Genomic DNA, 17,297 nt, shown 5'->3' with positions numbered 1-17,297 from the left:
CAGCCAAAGTTCTGAACCGTACCCACCAGAACGGGACCTTCTGGAGGTGCCCCCCACCCCCCTGCCAGCCCATCAGGCGAGATTAACAATTGCCCGTGTTTATTTTCTGTTGTGAACGCCACCTTATCGAATGGCCTACCTGTGGAGGTCAGAAAGGTCTCCACTATCCTGTCTCTCTGAAATCAATGCAAAACTGGATTATTCAGGAGGGCATTTTTACACAGGTAAGAAGGCTGTACTGAGGGTTCAAAAAAAATTGTGGGCTATACTAACGTATATAATATATATCGTCTGTCGCTATGGGCACCTATTATACAATTTTTGCATCATCCATACCGTGTCAATTGCTTATGCCTTGTTTCAGCTTTCTGCTTGGTTTTTTTAACAAAAATATTTCCGCATTCCAAATCCTACGGCACTGTTTACTGGATGTCCCATCCTCTTGATTATATTGACTTACACTAGACCAGGGGTCTGCAACCTGCGGCTCTCCAGATGTTCGTGGACTACAAATCCCATCAGCCCCTGCCAATTGGCCATGCTGGCAGGGGCTGATGGGAATTGTAAACCACGAACATCTGGAGAGCCGCAGGTTGCAGACTCCTGCACTAAACTCAGGAAGAAAGGCGATCTGTGCATCATCTAATACAAAAGCTGTTGTCAAGAGATGGTTTATTGACCGCTGCTTGAATCTTGTTCCTCACACTGAAGGATGAGCACAGACAGAGACTCAGAAAAGGCTTCCACCAGCGCCTCTTCCTCTTTCTCCTCTCCCGCCATCATCAAAGCCTGCACGAAGATGACTTCCAGAGCCCGGACCAGGTAGTAGGTCATCCAGGTGACACACTGGATCGGAGCCAAGGCTGCCCGCTCCACAAAGCTTCTCAGGTTGCAACAACAGGCCCTCAAGAGAGACTGGTCCCAGGCGTGCTGCAGCTGCGAGGTCTAGCAAAAGAAAGCCAGCAAGGACTCGTTGCATATCACACTTTGCTTCCAAACAGCTTGGAAGCACAAGGAGGGGTGGCGTGGGGAGGTTGTTTGGACAGGAAGGGGGATTCAATGCTGAGAAGCGGTGCAGAAGGAAAAGGGTAAGCCCTGGCATTTCCAGCTCTGGGTTAGGAAATACCTGGTGATTTGGGGGGCAGAGCCTGAGGAGGGTAGGATTTGAAGAGGGGAGGGACTTCAATAGGTTATAAAGCCATAGAATCCACCTTCCAAAGAAGAAGAGTTTGGATTTATACCCCACTTTTCTCTCCTGTAAGGAGACCCAAGGTGGCTTACAAGCTCCTTTCCCTTCCTCTCCCCACAACAGACACCTTGTGAGGTAGGTGGGGCTGAGAGAGTTCTGAAGAACTGTGACTAGCCCGAGGTCACGCAGCAGGAATACAGGAGTGTGGAAACACATCTGGTTCACCAGATAAGCCTTGGCTACTCAGGTGGAGGAATCAAACCAGGTTTTCCAGATTAGAATCCACTTGCTCTTACCCAGTACGCCACACATAGCCATTTTCTGCAGGCGAACTGATCTGTGTTGCCTGGAGCTCTCCAGCCACCACAAGGAGGTTGGCAAGCTGAGAACCCTGCCCTTATTACATATTTTATGTCTAAAACTTCGTGTCTGAAATGTTTTAGGTGTTCTGTTTTTGCTGGCCGTTTACTCCTTTACGACCCTGCCAACGACCTTGCGATCAGAGATGTTTTTCTTTTCTCTCATAAGACACCTTGTGCCTCAGACTTAGCTAGGATAGAAGTGCCCCCACGCAATCCATGAAAAATGTTTGAATCAACGTGGCACTTGAAGGATATCCAATATTCAGGGGGTCTCGTCAAGTGTCACTGCAGATATTATTCTGGACAATTGTGAGACGCAGATGGTCTCAAATTGTCCTGGCTATTAAGAATTTCCACAATCAAAAAGAATGTCTTGTCAAGATTCATATATCTCTTTCTAGCATTTTCTGTAATTTAGCATTAAAGTGTATGTGGAAAAACTGAATTCTGCAGGGACGTTATAACGGCAGCAGGGTTTGAAAGAGCTGCCAAGTAATAAGGGATTCATGGCAACTCTCATGCCGGCTTTCCCAGGCAAGAGACCTCCAGAGTGTTGGAAGTCTTTTAACCTCAGACTTCAGAGGGGGACTTGACTACAGAGTCCCAGAGATAGAGGGGACAAGGCACTGGGCATCCTTTCTCTATGGCTCTGACACTATGCCTTTGATGTGTAGATTGCTAATCTCAGGGAAACTTCCTTCCTGGGGTGTTGTGGGATTTCCGGGCTGTATGGCTGTGTTCTACTAGCATTTTCTCCTGATATTTTGCCTGCATCTGTGGCTGGCATCTTCAGGGGCTCTGATGGTAGTAAAGCAAGTGGAGTATATATACCTGTGGAATGTCCAGGGTGGGGGAAGAACCATTTGCATTGGTTAACAAGTGCAATTAGCAAATGTGCAATTAGGGTGCAATTAGCAAATGTGCTTTGCATGTGTTGAGTGGAATCCACCCATTTTAGCATATGTACATAATCAATTATGAGCCCTTCGGGGGAGGGCGGTATATAAATAAATAAATAAATAAATAAATAAATAAATAAATAAATAAATAAATAAATAAATAAATAAATAAATAAATAAATTAGTGAGGGCATCTGCATAGTAGTTGCCTGGTTATCCCATCCTCTTGATTGCAGATGCCCTCACAATGCCCTCACAATGCCCTAACAATGCAACTTCATTGTTATTTACATATGCCCATATTACAGACCCAACACGAGCTGCATGGACTCCATCAAGGAAGTCACGGCCCTCAGTTTGCTAGACCTGAGCAAGGCTAGACCTGAGCAAGGCTATTAACATTTTGTGGGGGAACATTTTACAGGATCTTGATTCATAGAGTCGCCATGAATTGGAAGTGACATCATGGCACTTAACATACACAATGAAATCTGTACACAGTTTTCCTCCCCTTTCATATCCCCCAGATATAGGATACCACCTTTAGGTCCCACAGTTCTGAAAACCCAGTTCATATTATATGATTTTATTTCTTTGTTGCTTTAGTCGCTCGTCCAGGCGCATTGCCATGATCATATACTGATCTTTCCTGAACAGCTTTAATAATTATGAAATCTGTCAGGAGCCTCAGTGACCAAGGCTGATGATAAATGAAGCAAATAAATAAAATGTAACCTTATCGCCTTTTTGTCAATGTTTAATTTTCAATCTAATTCAGCACGATGGAACGACTCACATGTAATTATGAACATATTCGATCCAAACCACTCTGACTACCAAAGATTAGCCAGAACTTAAATATGAACATAATACACTTTTGACTGCTCTTTTTCGGCCGAGTGAATTCTCATTGCATAGGGGAACAGCTCTGAGTCAACATGATTCGTGCAACATGGATTTGGTTAAAAAGAAAAGACCTTCTAGCCGCGAGAAATAACCTGATTCAAGCCGCTCTGTGAAAAGTGTGGGATAAATTTGAGGACAACGCTGGCGTCCAGATTTCCCTGCTGACCTCAATTATTTTCAGCCCAATTTGTAGGATTGCTCACACGTGAGGTCATTTTGATCCGTGGATAAGGAGTAATTGTCCAATGAAGGTTGGTTTTGAATTTACTTAGGGAAGTCAGGCAGAGAAAAAAAATTTATCCAGACAACATTCCAAGCCTGCAGTATGTACCAACAGAGAGTTGTATTTGACACGTTTTAACATTCCAGTAATGTTTTCAGAAAGCCAACAGATTTCAAACAAATGCTTGTCAAACCTCCAACTCAACAGGAACTTATGTCTAAAGGCAGAGACAGGCTGATAGGTGCAGATCTGACACCGTACCACAAAGAGGGAGCAAAGCCTTCAAATCCGTTTCTCTGACACCCAGTGAAATACATATGAAACGAGAGCATTAGTTTATTGATGTAACTTCGAGAGGGAATGTTCTCGACAATGTCTAAAGGTGGAATTCTGTTGCTGTGAGACTTAGAAGAAGGCTGGTCCACAGGAACGTGTTCAGCCACAGATGCAAGATTGTTCCTGGAACGGGCAATGCGCAGACGTTCCGGCTTATTGAAAAAATGCACATCAAAAAATAGGAGGATTGATTGCCGATTCGATTCATGACGGTCCAGTGTTCCTTTGGGGTTATTTCAGGGGGTCAGTGAGGGAAGTAAACATTGGTACGATAACGAATCTCTCTTGTTTTGGCTGGGCTCTGGATTGCGAAATTTTGGACACGCAATTGTTGAACTTGCATGTGTCTTTGGTTGTGCAGGGTTTCAAATGCGTGGTTAATGAGTAAGCGTACCTCGTATAAACATCTTGGGGAAAGGGGAACGGCATTCCACCAAACAGTTTAGAAAGCTATGGTCTCCTGTTATTGTTTACTGGAATGTGCTCAAACCCCAAAAGACTATTAGGCAAGAACTGCTGCCTTTGATTTGATTATAGAGGGGCACGATCTGGTTATTATTAACGCTTATACGTTTCTGATGGGGACATGTGTTGTTTTGGCTATCTGCGTTGTGTATTAACAGCCTAAACGGCATCCTTCCATCTTTCCTAATTTTTCCCTCTAATGACTTCCTTTGCTTTATAGCTGTTTGGCTCTTCAGTGAGTCTGAGTTATCTTACATAATTTTTTTTTCCCGATGCATACTTGGAGAGAGTATCCAAGAAGAGAGAGAGATGTCAATTAGGTTCGATTTTGACCTCAGGTTACCTCCTAAGTACAGTCTTCATATCTAAACAAAATGGCTTTGTCAAGTTCTTGGTTTTGTTCCCAAGCTCAGAGATAGTATTGCCCCGCTAGGCCCCTCCATTCTTTAGAGGCGGGCCTGTTGGTGATCCCTGGCCCCAGGGCGATCCGACAGGCTTCAGCAACGGCCAGTGCTTTTACATCCCTGGCCCCTACTTGGTGGAACAGGCTCCCAGGTGGGATCAGGGCCCTGCGGGACATACAAAGTTTCCACAGGGCCTGAAAAACGGACCTGTACCGCCAGGCATTTGGCCAGCCAGAGCCCCTTCCGCACATGAAGAATAATGCACATTCAATCCACTTTCACAATTGTTTGAAAGTGGATTTGCTGTTCTGCACAGTAAAAATTCAGCTGCAAAGTGGATTGAAAGTGGATTGAAAGTGCATTATTCTGCAAGTGCGGAAAGGGCCCAGGATAACATTGGATATGTTCTTAACTGGGGCAATGAGAAGAGCTCTTAATACCATATTAAAATTTGCCCACTCCTTCCCCTCAATTAAACAGCAAAAGCAAGGAGTTCTGGACCCGGCCCGAAAGCTCCTGTTTCCCATTGCCCAGTGAGGCCTGCTCCGTCTCCACACTCACCAAGTCCCACAGCAACGTTCTCCAACCGTGCTGCCTGGCCCCACTGTGAGCCTTCCAAGCCAGCAGCAGAAGCATCATGGAAACCAAGAGCACATTTTGCACCCAGCTGAAGAAGACGTCGATGGCCAACTCCAAGGAGATGTGGATCCACTGCAACAGGTCCCACTGAATCTGCTTGAGGCAGAAGTACCAGCTCATGAGCCCGCCTCGCAAGGAGACGAGCTTCAAGTACAGGCCGCTGGTCTTGCCTTGCGCTGCCCCACGCTGGATCCTGCCGACACGCGCCGGAGGCTGCGATGGCAGATCAGGATCCTTGGCAGGAGGAGCTGAGTTTTCTAAGATGGATTGACAGGCGACAGGCTCCATCAGGAATTAAGGCTTGACTGCAGAGGGTTGGAACAGGGCAACAGGGAGATCTGTGGTTAAAGGAAGAACACATTCACTATCACTCTCTTTTACACACATATACACACAAAGCTGATTTACACTGAATCAAACCATTAGCCATAACGGGTACTGTCTGCTCAGACTGGCAGTAGTTTTCCAGACTTCAGGTTGAAGTCTTCCGTCACCTAAAAGGTAAAGGTAGTCCCCTATGCAAACACCAGGTCATTACTGACCTACGGGGGTGACATCACATCGCAATATTTACTAGGTGCCAGCATGGTGCAGTGGTTCAGAGCAGATGGATTCTAGTCTGAAGAACCGGGTTTGATTCCCCACTCCTCCACCTGAGGCTTATCTGGTGAACCAGATGTGTTTCCACACTCCTACACTCCTGCTGCGTGACCTTGGGCTAGCCACAGTTCCCTCAGGACTCCCTCAGCCCCACCTACCTCGCCAGGTGTCTGTTGTGGGGAGAGGAAGGGAAAAGAGCTTGTAAGCCATCTTGAGTCTCCTTACAGGAGAGAAAGGTGGGCTATAAATCCAAACTCTTCTTCTTCCAGACAGTCTATGTTTACAGGGTGGTTTGCCATGACTTTCACGGAAACTGGATGAGCTACCTCCAGAAAAACACTCGCCCAAAACAGGGAAGTACAACAAACTGATTTATAACATGAATGACAAGTCTAAATGCATTAATAGTATTATAAATACATTCTTATATATAGATAGAATAGCGCTGGAATCAAATTCATTCATAAATCCCACAGATAGGGGGACCATTCATGAATAGAGACAATGTTTCAAAAGTCAGTTTGTGGTGGTGTAGATAAATCACATAGGCATGTGGGAGCCGGTCGCTTACCAACCACCAGAAGAAGATCGTAAATTAGACGTGTTGGAGAAGACAAGCCCTTTCCAAAATGCTGGAAGAATGTAGGATTCAATAGCAAAGGACGCTGAGTGAACTTTGCAATCACTTTTGCATCACCTTTGCAGAATGCTGGCGCACTGTAGAGCGTTTTCAAAAGAATAATCTTCTTCAGTGCATATATTCTTTTGCGTTCATACTGTTGTGATTAATCATCAAAGTGGCTATACTTGGCCAGTTTTCATACAGAATCATACACATGGTGTTCCTACTAGGATTCAGGTCATGTCGTTTTCCTCTCTTGCCATGACTTTCCCCAGCCTTTTGCACTTTACCCCCAGCAATCTGGGTCCTCATTTTACTTGACCTCCTAGGAATGGAAGGCTGAGTCAACCTTGAGCCGGCTACTCGAACCCGACTTCCGTTGGGATCAAACTCAGGTCGTGAGCAGAGCTTGGGCTGCAGTACTGCAGGTTTCCACTCTATGCCACGGACTCTTCTTTCATCACCTGCCTCCTGACCTTTTTACCTAGAGATGGTGGGGATTGCATTTGGGACCCCCTGCACACCCAGCAAAAGCTCTTTCACTGAGTCACAGCCTCTTCCCTTCAAATGTTGACTTCTCTGTGCAATGACACCATTTTCTGATTATTGACAGTTTGGGGTAGGAGCCGCAGCTCAGCCGGAAAGCAGCAGCATGGCTTGCAGATAGTCGCAGAAGAGAAGAAGAGTTTGGATTTATTCCCCCCACCCCCCAACGCACTTCTCTCCAGTAAGGAGACTCAACGGGGTTTACAATCTTCTTTCCCTTTCCCCTCCCCATAACAATCGCCCTGTGAGGTAGGTAAGGCTGAGAGGGCTCCAAAGAACTATGACTTGCCCAAGGTCACCCAGCTGACGTGTTGGAATGCACAAGCTAATCTGGTTCACCAGATAAGCCTCCACAGCTCAAGTGGCAGAGCGAGGAGTGCACCTGCTCTTAACCACTACACCACTGCTGCTCCTAGTTAATGTCATGAAGGGTGGAGACCTTGGACAGCGGCTGCCAGCCCCAATACTGAATCAAACAGTCTTACTTGGTACGAGGAACATTCATAATGTTGGAAGTCTTAGCAATTTGACCCAGCTGAGATGGACCCTACCCCAAGGACCACCACAGGTTCCCCTGGGGCAGAAAGGTCAATGCAGATGGCTCTGTCTTAAGGGTGGTCATTTGCTGTCAGAATTAGAGGAAATCTCCTAATGCCACTGCAGTGTAGTGGTTAGAGTCTCAAACTAGGACCGGGGTGAGGCAGGTTCAAACCCCTCTTGCCCATGAAGCTCACTGGATAAACTTAGACCTCTCTTTGACTCTATTGTCTCTCATCATGGAAGGACAGTATAAAATTCTGATTGGGAAGGCCCTGCGCCTAGGGTAAGGTGCTGTTCGCTGTATAGGTTTCTCAGAGCACTTACCCCTTTGCTAATGGGCAGGAATCAAAACAGCCTCCTTGTCTAGGCATCTAGTGGTCACCAGCTGAAAGGCCCAACCAGCTCTGTGAAATTTCAAAGAAAGTTGGTTTACCGTGTGATAGGAAAAGCTACTGATGTAAGGTCTAGTGACCTTCAAGACACAAATTGCTTCCAACACTTAGGTCTCTTTGTGACATCACAGGAGAGGATGAATCTGATGGCACAACCAGCTACACCTGCACCCGCCTCCTCCTCCTGATGCAAATTCTGACTTCCTCCCGTTGCCATGGAGATTGGTACCCTCCGCCCCGGTTGCCATGGGAACCAAGCAGCGCCGTTCTCCTGGCTTCCAAAGATGCTCAGATGAGCTGCTGCCTGTTGTGCCACGTTTAGGCCAAAAAATGGGAGCGCCTTCCTAGATGGAGGGGGAAAGAGATGCTTGTTGGAAGCTCTTAGTGGCCACGCTCAATGCTGCCCCATCTCAGCCTCATCTAAAGCCTCGTCTTGGTTGATGATGAATGCTGTAAAAGAGCCGAGAGTCATCTTGAAAAGAGCGACAAGCGTTTGCCTCCAGCCGACAAGAAACAAGCAAGAAAAACCAAAACACTCGTATATTAGTTCAGGGGTGCCCCTGGGGCTGATGGGAATCATAGTCCATGAACATCTGGAGGGGCCAGAGTTGGATACCCCTGTATTAGTTATTTGACATAGAGCAGGCGGGACTAGAGTTCCGCAAACAGATTAAGCCGATCCAGGAGAGGGTGCAGCGACAGGCTGGGAAGGGGAGCTGCCTTCTCTGGGAGGGCCGGGACGGAGGCGGCCAATGGGGCAAGAGAAAACTCTCCTCCTCCTCCTCCTCCTCCTCCTCCGCTATGGCCGCCTCCAGCAGCCGGAGCCTAGCGGAGGTTCAACGTCGCGTCTCTGCTGTGCATCACGAAAACGACTCGGAGGAACAACTGCACTTTTACGACGGCTGGGCTCCGGAGTATGAGCAGGTGCCTCTCCCGCTTTGCTGGCGGTGGCTAAGAGCATGTGCAGAGAGCGTTCCCCCTCCTGCCTGTACATCCAGATGGCTTTTTTAAAAAAGCTTTGGGAACTTTGCGAAGAGAAAGTCTATGTTTAGCTCTTGGCAACAAGGGCTTCTCAGATCCTAGTCCAACACCTTGACCACTACGATCCCATGCTGGCTTCTCATAGGAGGTCAGGTATTTGACAACCTTCTTGTTTCATGAGGACGCCGCCCTGAGCCCTGCAGGGGAGGGTGGGATATAAATCGAAAATTAAAATAAATAAAACAAACTAGAAGCTCAGTTCCTGACAGTGTGGCTGGTTGTGTGTTTCTGAGCAACGTAATCCAGATCTCCAACCGTGGGGGGAAATATATGTGATCATTAAGATGATTTAGTTGCCCCTTAACCAGGATTTTATTCTCAAGCATCTGCCTGGTAAAGGAACGTCAAAAAAAAAGTCCCCCACTCTCCCACCCCCAAATCTAAGTCATTTGCAAGGGCAGGATAAATTCCACAGGAATATAATAGAACGATCTCCTGCCCTTTGGCCACAAATATTGATATATTCAGAAAATGTCCTGGTAAAGCCCTTCAAGTGGCTTTTGGGACATAACAGAAAAATATGCAAGGGAACTGGAAAGCAAAATCAGCAATAAAACTAGACAATATAAAGATTATTAGCTGATAACTGTGGCTATAAATAAGTCAGAATGGGAAAATATGCCTTAACAAAGCCAGTTAAAAGCCACCACTAAAAGCACAAGCAAACAAAAATGTTGTCTGGCTTCTGAGGGGTTAACTTGCAGGCACACATAAAGGAAGGGGCGTTCCTTGGCCTCGGTGCCAATGCAGAAAAGGCCCAGTCTCTGGTAGCAACCCACCTCACCTCCAGAGGCAGGGACACACAAAGATGGGCCTTCTGTCAGGTTTTGGAACGTGGATTCGGATGGGGAAAGGCAGTCCTGTAGATGCTCGCAGCTCTTAGGCTTTAAAGGGTGACAATAGCACTCTGAATTAATTGAACTCTGGAATGAACTGGGAGGGAGCAGCGGTTGTCCAATCATGGCCGTCAACTCTAGGTCATGATCCATGCGCTACATTTTGCACCTCTCAACGTTTTTGAGTGCTTTCCAAAGGCAGCCCTGCTTGGAGCGCAGCACAACGCTCTTGCCTCGATGTTACCAGAGCATGGGTGACGCTGAGGGTATTACAGAAAGAAATGGGCGGGGGGGGGCTTGTTTTGCCAGACCTTCACAAGAAAAAGACAGGGGCCTCTGACATCAGAGGAAAGCATCAAACCTGTCTGATCATGTGTTTCTCCAGTGTCAGTACCATAAAAAGGCACGTACTGGTTTTATTTTGCCTCTGCTGAGTACATTTCCAGGTCACACAGGTCAGTTTTAGATCACTCTGCTGCAGTGCTTAAACCCTGATATAACATATCAGCAGCACTTGAAGAACATTGCAGAATGCTCTGTGCAATAAAACAGGCACAATAAATACTAAGGTTATCACTGGGATTTATTTATAGCCTTTTATCTGCCAGTTTTATGGTCCCCTTATGTCTTGTTTCCTTTTAATATTTACACTCTTATCCCACCCCTTTATGTTCCCGTACCTTTTCGTGCTCTTGGTTTTCTTCTGCTGGTGGATTCTATACATGTATTTACAGTTTTACTATATTTTATCCTTTCAATTGTAAGTATCTTCTGTACCGCAGGAGCCATATGGCGTAGTGGTTAAGTGCTTGCACTGCCACTCACACGGCCAGGAGTTCGAGCCTCCTGTGGGTCAGATATCCCGGCAGCTGGTTCATGGTCAACTCAGCCATCCATCCATTTATTGGTCGGTAAATGAGTACCTTTCCTAGCTCTTAGCTAGGGGGTAAAGAATAGCAATGGCAAACAACCCCACAAAAGTGGCTTGCCTATAAAATCACTGCTTGCAGTGAAACTTTACCTTTTTAATCTTCTGTACCATATGGTGGTCTATGCTGGACTATGACCATAGTAAAGATTGATTGACTGACTGACTGACTGACTGACTGACTGACTGACTGACTGACCTGAAGTCAGGGTTCCCCTTTCTTCCCCTCCCCCCCAAGCTATCAAGTCTTGTAGACCTGTGGGTCTATGAACACTCCTGGGCTGCACCACTGCTCTTTCAAGGGTGAGCAGTCTCCTCCAATGCAGATTGGGGTGGAGCCAGCTGCCCCAGGGCCACCACCCTGTCTGAAATCTGTCCTTTGAAACATTCACCTTATCTCCCGTCCTCCCTTTTGGCCCTGTGCTAGCAAGCAGTGGGACTTTCCTCCTTGGATCTGACCTGTTCTGGGGCTATTGCTCTGTCTCAATTTCGGCCACAAGTCACAGGCCCAGCATCTGTTTTCAGATCTCGGACTCTGCTCTGGAACGTGCAGAACGATAAAGAACACAGACTGCTCAGTTTGGAGGCAAAGTTCAAGTCCCTGGGTAGCCATAAATCTCTGTAGGTGGCCTTGAACTGAATCTCAGAGGACTATTGTGATTAAGTATGCAACATGCAGTAGCTTTTTAAAAAAATGCTTGTTGTGAATTCACCAGCTCAGATAATTGCCTGATGCTTTTCTCCTCTAGGATGTGATAACGCTACAGTACCAAGCCCCCAGATTGGCTGCTTCCTGTCTGGCCTCTGTGTTCCAGGGATCCCTCGCAGATGTTCTGGTACTCGATGTGGCTTGTGGCACAGGGCTTGTGGCCCAGGAGGTAACATGGATCCCCGCCCAGGTTCACCTGGGGTTGCAAATTAGTGTGGGCTAGTGGTCAGGCCTGGGTGTGCAATTTGACACATTCCCCATTTGGCAGACTAAACTGCAATCTTTGGTCTAGTGTTACTTTGCTAGATCTGGTTAATTTCATGTCATTTTCCCTGTTTTTAAAAAAAGAGGAGGCCCTTCTGATTGTTCTGAAATGGGGTCTCAAATAGTGGGAAGAATTGCTATGGGGTGGGCAGGTGAAGAGAGGAGGAGAAAGAACACCCGAAGAAAGACTAAAGCGTATAGAATTCCTTTGCTTTCCCTGCAAGGGGAGAGAAAAAGTCACGCTTTGAGAACGTTTGGAAACCACTGGAATTTTCTGATCTGAAAGCATGGTGAATTCCAAAGAGGGGACATGTGTGCACAGTCAAGAATTCAACCTGAAGGGAATGTAGGATCAATGTGAAGAAGACCACAAGTGTGTAAATTAGAATATTTATTCCCTTGGGGTGATTATATGTTGCCCCTTAAGAATCATGCTTAAGACGGCTTACAATAAAAATTACAATATTAAAAAAATCCATTGGATATAAGCAGCATAAAAACTGTCTGTGAAACAGAAGCAGACCATTAAAATGATGAGGATAACCCACCCACCCCCATTTTAAAAGCCGGGGTAAAAAGAAGTGTTTGTGCTGGGCTCAAGGGGCGTATCTAGGAAAAATGTGGCCCAGTGCAAAGTTTTCGGGGGCCCACCCCACCCCATATAGGCTTCTGCTCTCCCCCACCATGACCAAACAACGTTTTTTGCACCAGATCTTGAAGTCAGTGCATTTATATTTATTTATAATTAGATTTATAAATCACCCTCCCCTGAAGGGCTCAGGGCGGTGAACAGCAAAGATAAAACAATAATTGAATCATAATTCATATAATAATAAAACCCAACAAGATAGAACAATCGATAAATACCATAACTTAGGAATGATGTTGTTTCAGAAGGCGACAGAACCCCCCCTCCCTGCCCCCCTCCCCCCGTGCCCACGAGAGGCCAAGATGGAATGGGGATACACACTCAACCCAGTTGGCCAAACCCCTGGCGGAACAGATCCATTTTGCAGGCCCTGGTCTCTCTAGGGAGCCTGTTCCACCAGAGAGGAGTCAGGGCCGTAAAAGCCCTGGCCCTCGTAGAGGCCAGCTGGATGTCTTTCGGGTCAGGGACCTTTAGTAGGCACTTCTCCAAGGAGCAGAGGGACCTAGTGGGGCAGTATAAGGAGATGTGGTCCCTCAGATATGCAGGCCCAAGGCCGCTCACAGCCTTGAAGGTCAAAACCAACACTTTGAACATGATCTGGAACTCAATAGGCAGCCAGTGAAGATGGTACAGGGTGTACCGGCGTAATCCGGTCCCGGCTAGATGCGCCGGTAAGGAGCCTGGCTGCCGATCCGACCCAGGGGGAAGGAGAAGGAGTGTGGGGGTGATTTTCTGCCCCCCCCCCAAGTGACTAAATGGTTGCAGTCTGGGGACATTTGACCCCATATGTCCCTCTGGGCAGTATACTCCTGCAGGTGAGAGGCCACCACTGAAAAAGCCCTAGATATCTAGTGTGCCCCATCCAGAATGTGACAGCTGGTGAGTCCAAATGTGTCTCATTTGACTGGCAGCCAGCAGAATGACATGACTCGCACTACATTTCCAGCTGCAGGCAAAGGGCTTCTGCCGCTTCCACGGCCTGGATGGAAGTTGGGGGATGTTGGAACACGCGCGCCAAAAGGGGCTGTATCAGGAGCTGAATCTGTGCAGGCTGGACCAGGAAGCCTTGCCCGCACCCTCAGGTAACACAACCAGGAACAAGCTGGAAGTGGGGGACAGGCTGGCGGGGCACTCAGCTCTCTCTTTGGGGCTGCTTCCTGGCACTGCCCCCCCCCCTTCTTCCCTGCAGCTAAGCATCACTTCTTCCACCCCAGGCTTCTACGATGCTGTTACAATTGTTGGGGCACTCAGCGAAGGGCAGGTGCCCACCAGTGTCATCCCAGAGCTGCTTCGCGTCACCAAACCAGGTAGGGACCCAGGTGTGGCTTTGACAAGATAAGCTCAATTGTGGAGGTGGGGGGGGGAGGGGGAAGACCCGGGGAGGACAGGTATTTGTTGGAACAATTGGCAGCTCTGAGGTGGACCAAAAATCAGTCCAGTCGAAGAAGAAGAGGAGGAGGAGGAGGAGGAGGAGGAGGAGGAGGAGTAAAAGAAGAGGAGGAGAAGAAGAAGAGGAGGAGGAGGTGCAGGAGAAAAGGAGACGGAGAAGAAGAGGAGGAGGAGGAGAAGGAGAAGGAGGAGGAGGAGAAGGAGGAGGAGGAGGAGGAGGAGGAGGAGGAGGAGGAGGAGGAGGAGGAGGAGGAGAAGGAGAAGGAGGAGGAGGAGGAGGAGGAGGAGAAGAGGAGGAGGAGGAGGAGAGGAGAAGAGGAGTAGTAGTTTGGATTTATATCCCCCCTTTCTCTTCTGTAAGGAGACTCAAAGGGGCTTATAATCTCTGTTCCCTCCCCCCCCCCAACAAACACCCTGTGAGGTAGGTGGGGCTGAGAGAAATCCAAAGAACTGTGACTAACCCAAAGAGCTCTGGTATGTGTTGGAGTGCACAGGCTAATCTCGTTCCCCAGATAAGCCTCCACAGCTCAAGTGGCAGAGCAGGGAATCAAACCCGGTTCTTCAGATTAGAGTGCACCTGCTCTTAACCACTACACCGCTGCTGCTAAACAGACTCCCTATACTGGCCAGCGGTAGAAAGATGCCATCAGGGCATGACACAGCCAGACCTGTGCTTTGCCTCTGATCACAGAGGCCCCATTCTAGTGTGGTTGAAGATGGTACATTCTCTTTTGTTGCTCTTAGAAGGGTAATGCTGCTCTACCCCACACCCTGAAGACTCTATGCTCCTTAAGGACAGAAATCAAAGCAGGGCACAATTTCCTTTTCCTGCCTTCTCCTTTCTCTCACCTTGAGTGTCACAGTCCTTAATCAGAGCCGCTTTGCAGAACAGTTGCTGCGGGAAGCTGGTTTTCAGTTTTGGAATTCATTCGTTGGACTGACTTTCTGGGTTTGGTTCAAGCAGCAAGGAAACTCGGCTGCCGCTAAGATCTTTGTAGCGTGCAGCGCAGGTATTGTTTGTTGCTCTGACAGTCGGGGCTTGGTCTCCATTATTTTGTACTGCCGTGGCCTTCAGGTGTGAAGTCATCAGATTGAATGGCTGATTTGTAGACCACGGGAAGGGCTGTCAAATTGCTGAACTGGGAGCAGCAGAAAGGGAGTTCTGTACATTGGAGTTGACACTCTACACTAAGGTAATAAAAATCCCCATAGTGGCATGCAAGGACCACCTGCAATCTTGATTCAAGACCTGAGAAAGCCTGCTGGACATATTAACTGCTCCCAGTTCCACAGGCTCTCTTTCTAGCTTCGTAAGTTCCTTTATTCTTCTGTAGCATTTTAAACCAGATGTTGGACAGTCCCCATTTCTGACACCTTGCAGCTCCGCCGCAGCTGCAGGAGAGGCCCAGGTTTGCATCTGGGCTGTAATTTAGGGAGGGGGGTTCCTTTATTTACTGGCCTTCTGTGGCCCCCGGAGGAGCTGGTATTCCACCTCTGGAGCAAATATTCCCATTTCTTTCTGCAGGGCATAGAATAGCTCCAGGTGTCAGGGAAAAAACCCAGATGCTGTCCTCGATCGGCCCACTTATGTCTGGTCCAGCAAGACAACTGGGAATTGGTATCTGCGGTCACTAGATGGTGCCACGGCCCTGAGGGCCTTTCTCGGCAGATGAAGGGCTTTGTTAGCACTGAGTTGTTTGGATAAGCCTTCCTTGCCTTCCTTGTGACCTGGCTCTGCCCGGAGGGCCTTCTGGGCCTTGATCTTGCCTTTGGTAGATTCTTTCTCCTGCAGGGGAAATACAGAAGGGCAACGTATTGTCGAAGGCTTTCGTGGTCGGATTCAACTGGTTGTGGTGGGTTTTCCGGGCTGTGTGGCCGTGGTCTGGTAGATCTTGTTCCTAACGTTTCGCCTGCATCTGTGGTCGGCATCTTTAGAAGTGTATCACAGAGAGAAGTGAGGAATGATCATGGTTAGTCAGGGTTCTCTCCCATCTTCCCTATAGCTCTTGAGGTGATGAACAACTAGTTTGGCCTGTGGAGGGCAGAGTCAGTGCCCCCACAAAGGACCCACTGCCCTTCAACCCATATTTCTCCCCCCCCACCACCAAGTCCTTTTCCTTCCAGAGGGAGGATAGCACAGGTATGCATCCAATTCACCTCTGTCTCCCTCACTTTCTGTCTCCACAAGTGAGTAAATACCACAGAAAGACAATGAGAAGCAAAGGCCAAGAGGAGAAGCAGAAAGATATGCAGTCTGGGTCTCCCTGCTGCCCTTGCTCAGTGTTCAAGAAATGAGGAAAAGAGAATTTTGACAATGTAGAGGGCCAGATATCTCCCTGAATGGGCCCAGATTCAGCTCTGTGGTTTCTCTTGCCAACCTCTTCTTCCTGCCAGCTACATTCTTGTATGCCAATGTGTGATGTTCTCTGACTTCCTTGCCAAACAGGGGGCTTTCTGTGCTTGACTACGCGGGACAACCAAAGCAACTTGCGGTACAAGAGCCAAATGCAGCAGCTGCTGGATGACCTGGAACAGCGAGGACTGTGGGAAAAGGTCAAGGTGCAAGAAGTCGGCCAGTGGGAGAGGGCAACATCGGAGCAAGAAGCCACAGAGGGGTCGGACTACATTTCTGGGGTGATCTACCTGTACAGGAAGACTCTGGGTGTCGGCTTTTGAGGGAGCAGCTTCACCTGCCACTTGCTGGGAGACCCCCAAGGAAGTTTTGGACTGATAGGTGGCGATGAGCTGGCATTTCTGAAAGCCGTAGTTCCAGAGCCTGTTTTTTCCCCATTTGGTCAGTTTTGCAACTTGTAGTAATAATAAAAAGCAAAAAAAATGCACCTGGAATCTTACACAGAGTACCTCTTCTCTACCCTACTCCTGCAAAGGAGCAGCCGTAAGCAAATCAATCCATACTTCATTCAATTCAGAGCTGTTCGCTTTTATTGTTAACTACAGTAAAAACAATATCGGAGAGCTCAACATCATATAAAAACAATCATAAAACACTTCCAAAACTTTACTCACCCAAACCCCAAAAATATTCCCCCACCCCAAACCAGCAGCCTCCAGAGGGGGCATCAAAAGGTTCAAAGTCAAAAGACCTGGGTAAAGGGGAAAATCCTCTCCAGATGCCAGAACCTATAAAGGGTTGGTGCCTGGCAAATTTCCACAGGGATACTGTTCCATAGACAGGGGCCAGGTTATGTTGATGATGTATCCCTCCAATATGTTGGTCGGCACACTGTTGGTTTTATTGGTTTTCATTGTATTGGTACCTTTGTAAGCCTCCCTGAGCCCTTGTGAGGAAGGAGGAGGAGGAGGAGGATTTATACCCCACCTTTCTGTCCTTTAAGGA

General features: G+C 47.8%; 2 protein-coding genes across 2 annotated transcripts; one reads left to right on the top strand and one right to left on the bottom strand.

Annotated features, from left to right (window-relative positions):
* Positions 1 to 672: 672 nt before the first annotated feature.
* LOC125445525 lies at positions 673 to 8,778 on the bottom strand. The gene is made up of 3 exons (XM_048518609.1): positions 8,056 to 8,778; positions 5,346 to 5,761; positions 673 to 945 (listed from the first exon to the last, which is right to left on the bottom strand). The coding sequence occupies exons 2-3, from the start codon at positions 5,709 to 5,711 to the stop codon at positions 673 to 675; spliced, it is 639 nt and encodes a 212-aa protein (XP_048374566.1). The 5' UTR covers positions 5,712 to 5,761; positions 8,056 to 8,778.
* Positions 8,779 to 8,924: 146 nt separating this feature from the next.
* METTL27 (methyltransferase like 27) lies at positions 8,925 to 16,791 on the top strand. Its single transcript, XM_048518451.1, has 5 exons — positions 8,925 to 9,047; positions 11,678 to 11,806; positions 13,497 to 13,632; positions 13,765 to 13,857; positions 16,386 to 16,791. The coding sequence occupies exons 1-5, from the start codon at positions 8,925 to 8,927 to the stop codon at positions 16,613 to 16,615; spliced, it is 711 nt and encodes a 236-aa protein (XP_048374408.1). The 3' UTR covers positions 16,616 to 16,791.
* The last annotated feature ends 506 nt before the right edge of the window (positions 16,792 to 17,297 follow it).

Source organism: Sphaerodactylus townsendi, linkage group LG16 (genome assembly GCF_021028975.2).
Source record: "Sphaerodactylus townsendi isolate TG3544 linkage group LG16, MPM_Stown_v2.3, whole genome shotgun sequence".
NCBI classification, from domain to species: Eukaryota; Metazoa; Chordata; class Lepidosauria; order Squamata; family Sphaerodactylidae; genus Sphaerodactylus; species Sphaerodactylus townsendi.
The sequence above is the reverse complement of the archived record's forward strand: the minus strand, read 5'-3'. Positions and strand labels throughout refer to the sequence as shown.